Source organism: Ustilago hordei (assembly GCF_900519145.1).
Source record: "Ustilago hordei strain Uho2 genome assembly, contig: UHO2_contig_01, whole genome shotgun sequence".
Classification (NCBI taxonomy): domain Eukaryota; kingdom Fungi; phylum Basidiomycota; class Ustilaginomycetes; order Ustilaginales; family Ustilaginaceae; genus Ustilago; species Ustilago hordei.
In genome coordinates this window covers 1,707,321-1,722,876 of record NW_024545270.1, presented here as the reverse complement: position 1 = coordinate 1,722,876, position 15,556 = coordinate 1,707,321, and the positions used below count along the sequence as shown (strand labels likewise).

The 15,556-nt window shown below is 48.2% G+C and overlaps 3 protein-coding genes across 3 annotated transcripts; 2 read left to right on the top strand and 1 right to left on the bottom strand.

Moving 5' to 3' along the window:
• Window positions 1-2,986: 2,986 nt before the first annotated feature.
• UHO2_00465 (uncharacterized protein) lies at window positions 2,987-3,889 on the top strand (the record flags this gene model as incomplete). Its single annotated transcript, XM_041557085.1, has 1 exon — window positions 2,987-3,889. The coding sequence occupies one exon, from the start codon at window positions 2,987-2,989 to the stop codon at window positions 3,887-3,889; it is 903 nt and encodes a 300-aa protein (XP_041413019.1).
• A 1,969-nt stretch (window positions 3,890-5,858) lies between these two features.
• On the bottom strand, window positions 5,859-7,136 carry UHO2_00464 (uncharacterized protein; the record flags this gene model as incomplete). The annotated part of the gene is made up of 1 exon (XM_041557084.1): window positions 5,859-7,136. The coding sequence occupies one exon, from the start codon at window positions 7,134-7,136 to the stop codon at window positions 5,859-5,861; it is 1,278 nt and encodes a 425-aa protein (XP_041413018.1).
• A 7,641-nt stretch (window positions 7,137-14,777) lies between these two features.
• UHO2_00463 (uncharacterized protein) lies at window positions 14,778-15,293 on the top strand (the record flags this gene model as incomplete). The annotated part of the gene is made up of 1 exon (XM_041557083.1): window positions 14,778-15,293. The coding sequence occupies one exon, from the start codon at window positions 14,778-14,780 to the stop codon at window positions 15,291-15,293; it is 516 nt and encodes a 171-aa protein (XP_041413017.1).
• Between the last annotated feature and the right edge of the window lie 263 nt (window positions 15,294-15,556).

Here is a 15,556-nt window from a genome sequence, read left to right as displayed (position 1 = left end):
TGGTCACCAGTGAAGAGAGAAGGAGCTGTGTCAAGAAGACCAGGGATTGTCTACAAGGAGGAGGAGCTGTATCGAAGGGGTCTTCACACATCACCAGGCAAAGAAGGGTTTGGAGGCAAAGGGGCAGTATCACACAAACCAATATGCTGTGTGAGCAGTAGAGGCGCAGCATCAAAGGGAGTGACACCAGCAGGAGAGAGAGTGTTGAGAGGAGGTGAAGGCCTCTCAAAAGGAGTAGGAAAGGTGTCGCAGGCGACACCAAGCGAATGCATAAATACTCTCATTCTACTATAGCATACGAGTGGATCCTTATCCACTCTACTCTATACTTTACATATGTAAGCGGTCGCGCGCCAGAGACTAGTTTTGGGTGTTATTTGATTGGTATAGATGGGATTGATTGAGTAAGATCTACTTGGTATGTTTTGACTAAACATAACCAAATGTCTCTGACTGGTAAGTCTCAGCTGACTGCCTTGAACACTCCATTCAGAGGTTGCACAGCATGTATGCTGTTCATTGGGGAGTGAGTGATACACCCTCTCCTACAGTATGAGTGTTTGTAGTACTGTTGATAATGCTCTTGGATGTCATCTGGACTGTGATATGCTAATTGCCTACAGAGGATGGGAGTTACTGGACTGCAGGTGTGAGTCACTGCCTACAATAACTGACTGGACTGCAGACATCGAGCAACACCACCTACAGTAAGGGACTGGACTGCAAGTGTTGAAGAACACTGCCTACAGTAGAAGAACTGGACCACAAGTGTTTGGAGAACACTGCCTACAGTTGACACCTAATGGTGATATGACACACATGTTTGAGGGTTGTTGCAAAAGCACTGCTATTGAAATGATATGTAACTAAGAGTCAAGTAAAGAGTAAAGTATAAAGTAAGTAGAGTGGATGAGGATCCACTTGTATGCTATGGTAGAATGAGAGTATTTATGCATTTGATTGGTGTCACCCACAACACCTATCCTGCTCCTCCTGAGGGGCCTTCATCTCCTTTTTGACACTATCTCCCCTGCTGGCATCAACCCCTATTGATGCTGCACCTCTACCATTTGCACAGCATAATGGTTGTGTGACACTGCCCCTTTGCCTTCATGCCCTCTTTCTGCCTGATGATGTGTGAGAACCCCTTCAACACAGCTCCTCCTCTTCATTTAACCAATCTCCATTCTTCTTGACACAGCTCCTTCTCTCTTCACCAGTGACCACCTTCTCGACCTTATCTTGTGAATCCCTTTAGCCACTTGTTGGGCCTCATGACCAAGCCCCTTGGTCATGTGGTTGCCCCTGTGCTTGGGCCTGTGTGGCTATATGCACATACCCCTTGAGTGGTAACCATCCATGTGATGCTGAGCTCAGTCCCCACTCCTGCATGTGGTTATCCCCATGTGCTTCTCCTCCTAATGCCAGTATCCTCCTTCCTGAATCTCCCAATGCTTGCTTGTGACAGCCAACTTGCTGAGACATGCTGATCAGACTGATCCCAATTGATCCTTGTGAGATTAACCTGGACCCCAGAGTTTGGTTGGTCTCATAAATCATATGTGCTACCAACCTGATTAGCTTTGTTGATTCCTGATGATTTGACACCAATCAATTTGGTGCACCCTTCATATGTTGATCTGCTGACCCTGTGACATTACCATAATTGCTGCTGGTCAATTTGGTGCACCCCTTCATATGCTGACCCGCTGACCCTGTGACAACATACTCTTTACTTGACTCATAGTTATGTATCATTGCAATAGCAAAGCTTTGCAATGACACCTCAAACGTGTGTGTTGTATCACCATTAGGCATCAACTGTAGGTGGTGTTCCTCAACACCTGCAGTCCAGTTCCTTACTGTAGGTGGTGTTGCTCAACATCTGCAGTCCAGTCAGTTATTGTAGGCAGTGTCCAACACCTGTGGTCCAGTAACTCCTGTCCTCTGTAGGCAATAGGCATATCACAGTCCAGATGACATTAGAGAGCATTAGCAACAGTACTATGAACACTTGTACTGTAAAGGAGAAGTGTATTACTCTCTCTCCAGAGAATAATGGATGTGCCATGCAACCTCTGAACAGAGTGTTCAAGGTGGTCAGCCAAGACCTACCAGTACAAAGCTGTCTGGTTACTTTTAGTTGAAACATACTGAATAGATCTTACTTAATTGATCTCACCGAAACCAATCGGAAACACCCAACCTGGTTTCAGGCATGTGACCGCTTACACTACTCAAGATGGCTAAGAATCGCGAGCAAGGGCTTTTAGAGCTCCAAGGCAACACATGGCAAGAAAATGCAATGATCACATCAACATCATTATTTGAAGATGTTGATGAAGATTTCAAGCAGGTTGAGGGCAAAGCCAAGATATCCAAACAACAACTATGGCATGAGCATCTAGGGCCTTCATGCTGAGACAAGACAAGAGCCATCATCAACCATTTAAAGGGCAACAATGTAGTAGACTTGAACCCAGATACTGCTCTGATATGTGAGCAGTGCATCTGTTCCAAGAGTATGGCAGCCTGAATGGGGCAAGGCAGTGGAGAGAGGTCCATTTCTCTGCTTGACCTCATCCACATCAACTTGATAGTCAATTCATCACACACAACAGAATACATGTGCACATTGGTACTGGTTGATGACCACAGCAAGTATGTGTATGTGCAGCCTTTGCTACAAAAGAGCCACACATTTCCCAAGCTCAAGACAATAGTGTTGTATCTCAAAACACAGACAAGAAAGAGCTTAAAAGCAATACAATCTGATCAAGGTACTGAATGGAGAAGCAATGATGCCCTTGAATGGACACACAATAAGGGTATAGATTGGCAAATAACAGTGGGATTCACTAGCAAACAGAATGGACATGTGGAGAGGATGAATAGGAGTCTGGGTGAGAAGATGCAAACACTGCTCATGCAGAGGAGGCTGCCAAAGAGATTCTGGCCTTATGTGATCTGGGCTGCAGCAATCAAAATGAATCTCACCCCAAGTGTCAACAACAAGTTCCCATATCAAGCCATGTTTGGGAAGTTGCCAGAGTGGCTCATGAAGCTCTTATGCATGTCTGGATGCCTAGCATGGGTAAACATCCCAAAGGTTAAAAGAGACAATAAGAAGCTAGACCAACAGGCCATAGCATCTATATTCCTGGGATACAGTCTGGAGAGGAGAGGATGGCTCTTCTACAGCCCAGACTACAGTCTTAACATATTCTGGAGCAACTCAGTGAGATTTATGGAGTCTAAATGCTGGTCCAATAGAACAGAGTGGCAACTGGTAAGCATGCAGCTGCCACCAGCACTAGCAGATGAAGAAGACCTCAATGACCAAGGGTACACAGATGAGAACCTCTTTGATGAAAGAGAAGAAGAGCCACTAGACAAATACATGGATATGGAGACAGTTGTTGGAATGGATGAGGAAGAGACCTTAGGTGAGGGTGTGGTGAAGATGATTGAGTACAGAGCCAACACTGAAACATGGGCTGACAGTACCCATTTTGGACTTATGGCAGCAAATGATAGTAAAAGACAGAACCTGGATCTGACTGTCAGCAAGGCACTGTCTGGAGAGGATAGGAAACACTGGGAGGAGGTGATGTGCAAGGAGCTGGATGGGCTGAAAGCCATGGGCACATGGGAGATTGCCAACCTTCCTCAGGGCATGAATGCTGTTGACACACAATGGGTTCTGAAGATCAAGACAGATGTGAATCTAATCCCCACAAAGTTCAAGGCAAGGCTAGTAGCACAAGGCTTCACCCAAAGGGAAGGCATTGACTACACAGAGGTGTTTGCACCCTGTGGCACCCATTCAATCCATTTGAGGAGTCCTAGCTATAGCAACTGTGCAAGACTGGGAAGTGGATTGCATTGACATCAAGCAAGCATATCTAAATTCAACATTGCACCATGATGTTTACCTGAAGCCACTGGTCAGAACAAAGGTCCCCCCTGGAAAGGCCTTAAAGCTGGTGAATGGACTGTATGGACTAAAGCAATCAGGCCAAGAATGGAACATAGAGCTGGATTCACACCTGCAAGAGATAGGTTTCCATTGCATGCCAAATGTGCCATGCCTATACTCAAGAGGAACTGGCAGCAGCATGACTGTCATCACAGCATATGTGGATGACATGCTCATTGCATCACCCAGTTGTGAGGAAGTGGATTGCACCAAGAAACAAATAATGGCTAAATGGGGGACAGAGGATAATGGACCAGTGAAGGAGTTCTTAGGTGTTAGGATCAACTGAGACAGGGCACAGAAAAGGAAGTCACTCAACTTGACAGCCTACATTAAAGTGATGGTTAGCAAATGGCTACAAATGACTGATCAGAAGTCCTGGGTACCAATGCAGGGAGTAACAAGTATTGCAGGGGACAACAAGTGTGATCCACCACAAGTGAAGTGATGCCAAGAGCTGGTGGGACAGCTGTTATGGATATCAAACACTGTGTGACCCAACATATCATTTGCCATAGGAACACTGGCAAGGTATATGTCAAGCCTGACCAATAGTGCATGGAAAGCAGCCATCCACATGGTGAAATACCTCAACCAAGCCAGTGAGTACAAACTACTCTTTGGGGACAGGTCAAGGGAGCATTCAAGACAGCCAATTGTTACATACACTGATGCAAACTGGGCCTTGGACCTGACAAACAGACATAGAAGCATGTCAGGAGCAGTGATGTATGTATATGGGTGCCCAGTTAGCTGGAGATCACACATTCAAAAGTGTGTGGTGTTGTTGGCAGTGGAAGCCAAGTTTGTTGCTGCCTCAGAGGTGGTGAGAGAGGCACTGTTCTTTTTGTACCTCCTCAAGAATCTGGAAGTCAAAGCCACTCACCCAGTATTGTGCACAGGCAGCCAAGGATGCATCCAGGTGAGTAAAGATCCTGCCAAGCACTGGAAACTGAAACACATAGACACCAGGTATCACTTCATCAGAGATCACCTTCAGGAGGGAGAGATAGCAATCAAATTTGTTGGGACAGCTGACAATGTTGCAGATATCCTAATGAAACCATTGAAGGAATTGGCCACCTCCTGGCTAGCTCAGTTGATAGGGTTGGCAATGCTGTCAAAGGGGGGAGTTGAAGATGTGCCAGCATTCCAATGGGATTCACAGGGTCTGCAGAGCACAAGCGAGACATTGATGAAGCGAAGCTGTGCATAGACTGTATGCATGTGGGATGCATAAGCATTGCCAGAGCAACATGCAGGAGTAGTACAGGAGGCAACAACTCAGGAGTGATATGAGGAGTGGCTCATCACAGACCAGCATGTCTTGGAGGCAATGATTAGGTATATATATGCTCACATACATAGCATCCAATGATAGAAATGATAAGCATTATCTAGAAGTCATATGCCTGTGTACAAGAGCTTGCTAGTAGCTCAGGACAAGAGTACTGTATGTCGTAATCTTCAATTGGTACTGTGCTCTGACTATCGCCAATCGTTGATCATCGAACCTCCTCACTCTTTATCACATATGCGCGTCAACCAACACTTACCGATTTTATGCAGCCAACGATTACACGCGTCACTCTGCGCCGCTTAGTAAACTGAGCTTCCTCTATGTCCCTCAACATCATTGCTCACGCAGAATCAAGGCCATATAGGTGCGCGCTACACTGATTACGCTGGATGATCCAGTCAGATGGAGAAGAGTTGCGATGCTACGTGTATTGAGCTGTGTAAAAGTACAAATGAAGAGTTCGAGAAATGCAGGTGCAAAGATGCGAGGGTATCGATAGAAAGATGCAGCAGTAAGACGTTACAATTCAGACGAGGTTGCGACGAGGCTGCGCAGACGGCTGCTGAGGCTAAGGATGGATCAGACAAAGACCTCCCAAGCCGAATACTTGCTGCCAGGCTCTTTGGTGCATCGCTGTCTACAGCCTTGAACGGGACAGGTGAATCGCTTGGGCTTCTTTGGCTTCTTGGGTGTGACCTCTTTCGCCGTAGCAGGGGCAGAAGCTGTTGGTCGATTGCGTGAGGATGTTCTGGAAGCCTTTGCCGGTGGCTCATCCTCTGGTAATTCAACAGCCTTCGCCTTGCCTTTACCCTTGCCTGAAGTCCTTTCGGCGACAACAGCATCTGGACCCAGCGGTGGAGCGATTCCACTGAGCTTGTCAACACACCGCCCGTCAATCACATGTCCACACGGCAACACCCAAATCCTCTCATCTCCGCTGGCGCCTGTCACAAGTGCATGGCGACAGCATGGGCAAATTGGTGTAGTATCCGGCAAAGGTCCCGTCACAACAGCCTTGTCGTCAAAGTAGGTATCTAGGTCGACCGGCGGCTCAATGATGTTGTGTGTGAAGCCAGATTCAACCTCATATGGATGAGTCCACTTTGGATCGTAATCTTGCGGAACTTTGCGTTCTGGACCCTGCTGATGACCGGCACCTGCGTTGCTTTGTAGTCCGCGTATCAAGTTGCCTATCACTTCCATGCTGTATGATGGACCAAAACCAAATCCTGCCATGCCTCCGAAAGAGAACTCCCCACTGAGGCGCGGCATGAAACCCCCATCTGACCTAGTAGGCGGGATAGCCCCACCGCCCCTCCTAGCTGCTGTTGCACTGGCAGATGGTAAAGCAGCACGATGTTGCGGTAAGAGCGGGTGCTGCGCTGCTGAAGAAGAACCGAGCATACCGATGCTTTGCGGGATGCGCGAACCTGACCCATGAGGGCCTCGGCCGATGCTATCGTGGAATCGAAGCGACGAGCCGGCGGAAGCTGATGAAGGACGAGTAGAAGAAGCTGCAGGAGAATTCAAGGGTACAGAGCGTTGAAGATGATATGTGCGTCTAATCGGCTCGGACTGTCCGGTGATGGTGAAGCTCACGTCTTCTTCATCCTCGTCATCGCTCCCAACTACGATGGGGTCAACAGCGGGCCTCGCTGCACGTTGAGCGCTTGATGATGAGGCGGTGTCTCTGCCAAAGCTATCGGAGGGATATGGATGCGCATGCGATCCGAAAGACCATTCAAGGATATGGGTGCCGGGTCCGGGCGCGGCTCCAAAGCTAGAGAACCAGTGTCTCGTGTTAGCTGGAGGTGATTCCTCGGTAAGGTCGATAACAGCACCTTGTGACCGACTCATAGTGTACAGCTGGTAAGGACGAGAAGGAAGACGTAGCGGTGATTCTGGTGGTGGTGGCGGAGGTGTGATAAGGTTCAGTTGATGCGGAAAGGTGATTTCCGAGCCGTAAGTTTGATGGATTCCCCGCTTTAGGCTGTATTGCAGTTGCGAATTGTGACCTGGCCAGAAGCTTGCTTGCTTGCTTGCTTGCTTGCTTGCTTGCTGATCGATGGAAGCTCCTAGAGGCTTGCTATCGGATGAGTTGCGAAAGATGAGTCGTGAGGAAGGACGAAAGTGATGATAGAGAGTGACTTCATTTCCGTGATGCTAGCTGGTCAAATCGGTCACCGAAGCGGTTCTTGCTTTTCCGCAAATCCCACGCTGTCTGTCCCTGTAGCGAGCCGTGAGCCGAATTCGCTTGCTAGGAAGATATTGATGAGTAGGTCTGGGAGCCTTGAAAGTTGACGTGAGAAAGAGCGGATGATGATAGCTTCGAATGTTGATGTTGTTTAGTGTATAGGCTTCAAGGTTTGTAACCCTTTGAGTGGTGGCGCGCTCGGAAAATCTCCAAGCAATTAAGTTAATGCTGCGAGGCGCAGCTCAGTTTGACTTTAGAAAGCGGGTTCGAGAGAGTGGGGTTTCAGTTTTTTTTTTGCCCTCGAAAACTAGAGTCTTCGAATAGTGAAAAAAGGCCAGAAAATTGATGCCCCCAAATGTAAGCTGTGTTTTTAGAGGGTTAATTTTCAAAGCCAACAAAGGGAGGGTAGTGTCAGCTGAAAAATGAAGCAGTTCCAAAATCCGAACCACCTGTTCCAGAATCCAAACCACCTTGTAGCTCCACCATCTTTGACACTCTCATTGCACAATCAAAGTAGATACAGTCATTATTGACACTGTGGGTTCATGCAAAACAAGCTGTGCAGGAAAAGTGGAGGCATTTGCAGGAGTACATCATGTGCAACATTACATGCAACATCATGTGAGTGAAGACTCAGGTCCAATTCTGAAAACTCTGCTGCAACTGTCCAGCTGAAGCAGTGTTTTCAAAAACTAGAGTATTTTCCAAAATGGCAGAGCTTACATAAATAATGAATATTCAACACAAGTGAAAACTCAAAAACAACTTGAGTTTCCAAAAAAAAAAAAAAAAAAAAACTGAAACCTCCTATTCTTGCTGAAATCTGTAGTAGAAGCCTCCTGTCATGGGGCCGGATGCACAGGAAGCAGGAAGAACCGAAGTCATATGAAGAGGAGCACAGGAATTGCAGGATTGGGCAAAGCGAGGGTTTAAGGCAGACTTCATCAAGATCTGCAGTAGAGAGGCTTTATGACAGATCTTGTCCAAATCAGTACAAGCAGGATCTTACAGCAAAGCCCAGATCAACCAGAAGCACCCAATTTGGTTTCAGGCACATGACCGCTTACATGGGAGAGGCCCCTATTGGTAATGAAGCAGCATGAGGACTTTCCATCTGCAAGGAGCAAGGGAAGCAGTGCTAATGAGCGGTATCGTAAGACAGGCAGGACTGTCGGGAGGGAGAGTCAAGAGGAGGAGGAGCAGTGTAGGAGGAGACCACATAGGGTAAGAGCAGTGCCGCCGGTGACACTGCGAGGACATCTATATAACACACACTTACTCTTCATCATAGTGGTTTAGTGGAGCTCCATCCACTCTACACCTTACATTACTAGCTAGAACTTCACAATAAGTATACTTAGTAGATTTGTCACCAGTAGCAATTGCAGAGCATTGCTATTATCATAGTGTGTGTGTTGTATCACCACTTGGTGCCATCCAAAGGCAGTTCATTCTGCAGTCCAGATATTGATCAACACCAAAGGTGGTTCATACTGCAGTCTGGCTCTCCCAATCATTAGAACCAAAGGCAGTAGTCCACTGCAGTCCAAGGGTCATTCAGTCACTCATTGACACACTGGACACTTGTGTCAAATCCATCACATTAGCATCAGACCTTGGTGCCACCTTATCTCAAGGTATCTATAGGATATTGATTGTGCAGAGCTACCTCTGGACATAGTGTCCCCAGTGGTCAGTCGAAACTTGCAATAACCTTCAAGCTACCACATATTCGAGTGAGAAAAGTCATCCAAAAGTCCTGGATACTGATGTTGAGCATAACGGCAATTGCAGAAAGTGATGCATGTGACTTGAAGTGGGTGAAGCAATATCAGGAGCTGGTGGGACAACTGCTCTGGGTGTCCAATATGGTATGACCCCATATCTCATTTGCTGTAGGAATCCTGGCCTGCTACATGTCAACCCCAGCTATTGGAGCATGGAGTGCAGCAATACACTTGTTAAAGTACCTCAACCAAACAAACGAATATCAACTACAATTGGGAGGAGATATGACCAAACACACAAACCAACCGGTGGTTACATATACCAAAGCAAACTGGTTGTTGTCATAGGAGCCGGATATGCAGGAGGCAGGAAGAAGTTGAAGTCATATGAAGGAGCGCAGAAATCGCAGGATCAGGCTAAATGAGAGCTTAAGGAAGAGTTTGCTGAGATCAGCAGTAGAAATGATCCTATGGCATATCTCATCAGGATCTGTGGGAATGATGTCATTACTACAGAGTTCAGTGGAAATCACAATATCATGCTGGGTACTGCAGATCTCACAAGGATTGATCAGAGAGGCACCCCATCACCAATACAGTGAAGAAGAGGTCACTGGACAAGGGGGGGACACCATCAGATGAGGCAGGGGCACCACAGGGATGAAGCTGGCAGAAGGAGGTAGGCACTGAATACAAAGAAAGGATGAAAGGGTGTGAGTCACCACCCAGATGAGGTGGGACTGGCCCCTGATGAAGATGAAGCAGCCAGAGGCCACCCATCCAGAGGAGGCAAGTGTCAGGGGTCTCGCGCCTGAAACCCAGGTCGGTCTGTCGAGATACTTGGTGACTATCAAACTGTGTGACAGCTATTGTCTCAGTATCTGTCTCGATGAGCTAGTCAGTCAACAACTATCAAGTTGCGCAGTGACAGCAGGTGGTGTTCGTTGTATATACTATTGTAGGTTTTGGCTGACCTCTGTGGACACTCTGTTCAGGGGTAGCTCGGCACAATCAATATCAATGCATAGGTTATGATGACACCAAGGTCTGGTGTGAGTGTTGTTGATGATGAGGTTGATGGTGTTGGTGTTAAGGTTGGTGGTGTCAACACAAGTGTCCAGTGTGTTGACTGATGCTTGAGGTGATCCCTGGACTGCAGTGGACTACTGCCTTCAGTTCTATCTATATCTGGACCACTAACCTGCTATGGGGCGCCTTCAGATGTCAGGTAGTGGTGATACTACACACACACTACGATGAGGAGCAACCTTGATAGATTGCTGCTATGCTGACTGAAACTAATGAGTACTTATGTTTCTAAAGTATTGACTAGTTGTATGGTGAGTAGAGTGGATGAGGATCCACTTGACCTATGATGATGAGAAAGCATGGTTATATACCTCTTCACAGTATCGCCAGTGATGCTGCTCCTGCTCTCTCTCCAGAGAGTACCTTCTTCATCGAGTACTGCTCAGGGGCCTCTCCTGCTTGGCACCCCTGTGCCTCTTGAGTGGTGTTGACTCCTTCGACACTGCTCCTCCTCCTCATGACCTGGTGTCGACTCCTTTGACACTGCTCCTCTTCCTCAGGACCTGCCTGCTAGTGTCCTATACACTGCTCCTTCTCCTTTGACTGGTGACAGTTCCTTTGACTCTTGTCTCTCGAGCCCCTGAGTGGTAACCATCTGCATGCTCCTTGAGCTTGGTCCTCTTTGTGGCTGTGCCTGCTCCTTGAGCTTGGTCCTCCTCGTGGCTGTGCCTGGCCCTCCTTGCATATGGCTCGGTCCTCCTTTGCATGTGAGTCCATAGAAGTCCATGGTCTCCATGGAGACTGCACTACGACCATGCTCTCTACTGGTATCGACTAGATCTTCGATACCTGTGCTCCTTCCATATGAACCAGTGACCCTCCTGCTTCTTGAGCATCCAGGCCCATGACAGCAAGGAGGTGTTGCCAACGAGTGGCAACACAAGGTGGATGGGGAGTATAGGAGGGACGAGGAGGATGAGCAGTGTCACAGGCGACATTGCAAGAAAGGTATATAACCATGTTCTCTGTCCTAGCAAGAGAGTGGATCGCCATCCACTCTACACCATACACTACTAGTTATAGCTTTACACATAAGTATACATTAGTATCCAGTCAGCATGTTGCAATCTCAATAAGATTGCATCCATCATAGCATGTGTGTTGTATCACCGCTCACTGACATCTGAAGGCAGTTCATAGAAACCTGTGGTCCGGATAATGATAGAACTGAAGGCAGTTGTCCACTGTGGTCTGGGGGATCACCTCAAGCATTCAGTTGACACACTGGACACTTGTGTCAGTGCTACCAGTCCTCTCACTCACACCAGACCTTTGGTGTCAGGCAATACATTCAAGTTATTGATCATGCCAAGCTACCTCTGGACAGAGTGCACACAGCAGTTAGTCAAAACCTGCAATAGCAAAGCCATTACTGCATCTTCGAGCAAGAAAAGTGATAGTGACATCTCTACTACATATCTCACCAAGAATCATAATACCACAAGTGCTGTCACATATCTTGATGGAATTCATAATAGATGTGGTTCTATTACAGATATCAGGTTTTGGGCATGTGACCTCTGACAGTTGTCAGATCCCACAAATGGGTGTAGGAGCACATCCAGCACAGTTACATATGTTTATGGATGTACAGTAAGCTGGAAGTCACACATCCAAAAGTGCATAGCACTGTCAGCAGTGGAAGCAGAGTTTATTGCCACATCGGAGGCCACATGAGAGGCTCTCTTCTTCTCATACTTGCTCAGGGACTTAGGAGTGCCAAATGTCAAGCCAGTACTTCATACAGATAGTCAAGGATGCATACAGGTGAGCAAAGACCCAGCAAAACATTGGAAACTGAAACATATCAACACCAGATACTATTTTGTTAGGGATCATGTACAAGATGGGGACATAGCAATAGAGTAAATAAGGACAGCCAAGAACATGGTGGACATGCTAACAAAGCCACTAAAAGGACTAGATACATCATGACTAGTGAACTTAATAGGCCTGGGAACACTGTTGAGGGGGGGGGAGTTAAAGATGCAACAGAATTACCAGGAGTTTAACTGACATGTGAGAAAGCCAAGTTGCCAAGAGACTGAGGGACATGCATACATGATCAATGTGCAGTGACCAATCAGGAAATGTCTATTGGGGACAACACCAAGGCACAAGGAAGACAACACTGAGGCACCACATGATACATGCAGTTAGTAGTGTGACAATAGGGCTTCTCATGGGTGGAACAAAGGTATATACATGAGCAATCCTGTAGCCATAGTTCATAAAATCTTAAGCATTGCATCTACCATACACCTGTGTGAAAGGAGCTAGAACGTAGCCTGGACAAAGTGGTGCCTTGCATAACTTCAACTGAGAGAGATGACGTTAAGCCCGAAAACAAGGAACCTGTTAGACCGACACACAGCCGCAAACACGTACGAGTCAAGAAGGATCACGGTTTTTGCAGTGTCGAACAAACTGCGGTTGGCAGCGCATTTTTCCAGAAAATTCAGGTAGGAGAACATAGATTCCAGTTTTGGAAGAAAAATGCAAGATTTTTTTGCTGGAAGAAGATTCTTTGCACGTTTTGTGTCAAACTTATAGTCATGAGGATATGGTCCTCCTTTCCTCCTTCACCACAATCCGCCTCCTTCCTGTATCCGTCTTTTGCTTCCCCCTTTCCCTCTTTCAATACCACCATCGACCACTTGTATTCGTGTACGAGTGTGTCGATTCACAGTACAAAGTGTAAGTGTCTCTTTCTTCGCAAGCTATCAAGTGCACCGATTCGCCTTCGCCCATTCCATTCCCGAACCTTTCTTCCAGTGATGACTTTTCACTCCTTTCCCCGGCCTATACGACCATGCCGAGACGATAAGGAAGCTTGTGTCGCAGCAAGCATCTATTGTATCTTTTGTGCATGCCAGCACACTTCTGTCTGATGGACATCCTTTGCCTAAGGCCTTCGTCTTCGCCAGAGACATTGCTTAAAGCGAAGCACGGACGGGCAAAGGCGATTCGCGGCTCAGCAACCAAATATCTCAGAGAACACTCAGCTAACATGCTGTTCTTTCATCATTGCCTCTCGTCGCCGCTCGCAGTCATCCTTCAACTGTTGAACCTTTCTGTTCCCTTCCTCGGGTTCACCATTCCCCACCGTTTAGCGTAAGTGTCCCTTCGCCACGACCCAACCGAAACATCTCTTTCCGCGGCGACACACGACGGCGGACGCAGGCCACCCAAGAGTCTCCGAAGATGATAAACCTGGTATCCAACCAAATTCGCAGTTTCCACTCTAGGACCCTAGCATCCCCCTGGGGGTGGGGCATTTTGGCTCTCCTTGCGAGAGATTCATATGGGTTGTTTGCGGCCATCTTCTTTGGAAGAGGTCCACGGCACGAACCCTCCTTCGTTTACGAAGGAGAGCCGGTGGGCCAGTGCCGCCTTCTCGAATCGTTTGTATCGTCTGGATCGCAGCCGGCTCTGGTCTGATGAGGGTTTGCAGACCTTCCTTGGAAGTCTGAGGGGCATTTTTACTCATGGGTTGTTCTCGTCATCCGTCCATCGTCCAACTCTTGATGTCGCGAGAGAAGCGATGTCGCTTTTGTCTTCGACTGTCCGTTCGACCACAACAGTACGCTGACTCTGACTTCTCTCTTCATCCTCTGCTCAACGCCATGCTTGGACGCTTTGCCTGAACCCACAACCAATCTTCGCACGACGAACAGCCCTCCTGTACAATAGTTTCACACGAGGCGCACTGGTCTGGACCCTCTCCTGCACGGTGCGTACCGCAGTTCCAATCCCCCATGTTGTTTGACAAGATCTTTGATCTGCCCCTTTCGCGAGGGACTTCTGTCTTTGCTTCCTCTCTGTCTGCTGCTGCCACTGTCTTCCTCTGCTCCCCCTCGATCGCTTTTCCCTCGGACGACGTTGCCGCTAACAAGATGAGCTACTCAAGTATAAACCGATGTGCACTAGGAAGAGCCGTCGTGAGCGTGCGGTCTGTGTGCTCCTTGTCGTCTCATTTGGGACACTGCGCGCGGAGATGATCTTGCTTGCTTCTGGCAGCTTGGTGCTAGACTCGTCTGGTGCTTGAGGCAGCCGAAGTAGGTTTCGTCGCTGGAGCTTTGTCTTTCCGAGGTCTTGTCTGTCGTCGAGCGAGTCCTATGTTCATCCCTTGCTCGAGCGTCTCCGCGGTCGACGGGTCCCGTTTCTGCTGTACTCTCCTGCGCTGCAGATGCTCGGACGAGCGTAGGTTGATTCGAGCTTGGAACCTCACGTCTGGACGAGATAGGCAAGTTGGGTGCCGCGTTTCGCAAGGTCGAAAGTCTGGTTTCCTGAAATGTCGGCAACATCAACCACTGGAAAAGCGAGGAGAGCAAGGGTGAATGGCCAGCAAGCAGAGATAGATAGAAATGGACAAAATCTCACCTTTTCCCTTACTTCTGGTCTGGGCCAGCCGAACTGACATCTTGGCGTTACTCGTCTTCGCACTCTTCTGTTACAACAGGCAACAGCTCAAAAGCATCGATAAGCATGTCGTTCCTCGCACGCAACTTCTTCGGCCAGGCAAGGCCAAGCCTTTCCCGACAGGCTGCCTCTACATTGGCATGGGGCATTCGACACGAGACTTCATCCGCCGCCGCCAAGACGACTGTCGCCTCCGGCTACGCATCCAGCGAGTCGGCTCCTCCGACACACTACCGCATTACACTACAACGATCAGGTATCGGCATGCCTGAAAAGATCAACCGTTCACTCCAGGGTCTTGGCCTCAAGAAGCGTCTTCAGTCTGTCTACCGCCCCATCGGCCCCGACATGGCTGGTGCTATCCTCGCCGTCAAGGAGCTGGTGCATGTCGAGAATGTGCGACGATTGCATGAGGCAGACCAGATGCTGCTGAGCGACGAAGAGGCTATCTGGATCAACGAGGTGGGCGAAATCGTCGACCCTGGCAAAGCAGCCAAGAAGGCTCCCCGGGGCTACAAGATCGTTGGCAACGTTGTGAGCGAACTTCGCGATCAGGAAATCAAGAACGGCTCTTCAGCATAAACAGCCTGATAGTCAAGGTAACTTCACTTCTCTCACTGTATTACTAGTCTTTTGCTTCACTACCGTCGTTGGCAGTGCGTGCTCTCTTTCTTCCCTACGGAATCATACCCATCTTCTAAGCATCGATCAATGTGTTCCTGTGTGTGCGTGCTGTCCAGTGAGTGTTAAAGGCCAGAGACCGGCCTGTATTGGCAGTAACTGACATCTGCAGGTTCGCATCGGCAGTTCTCGGAGGGCCTTTCAAGCAACCTGCGCATTACAAG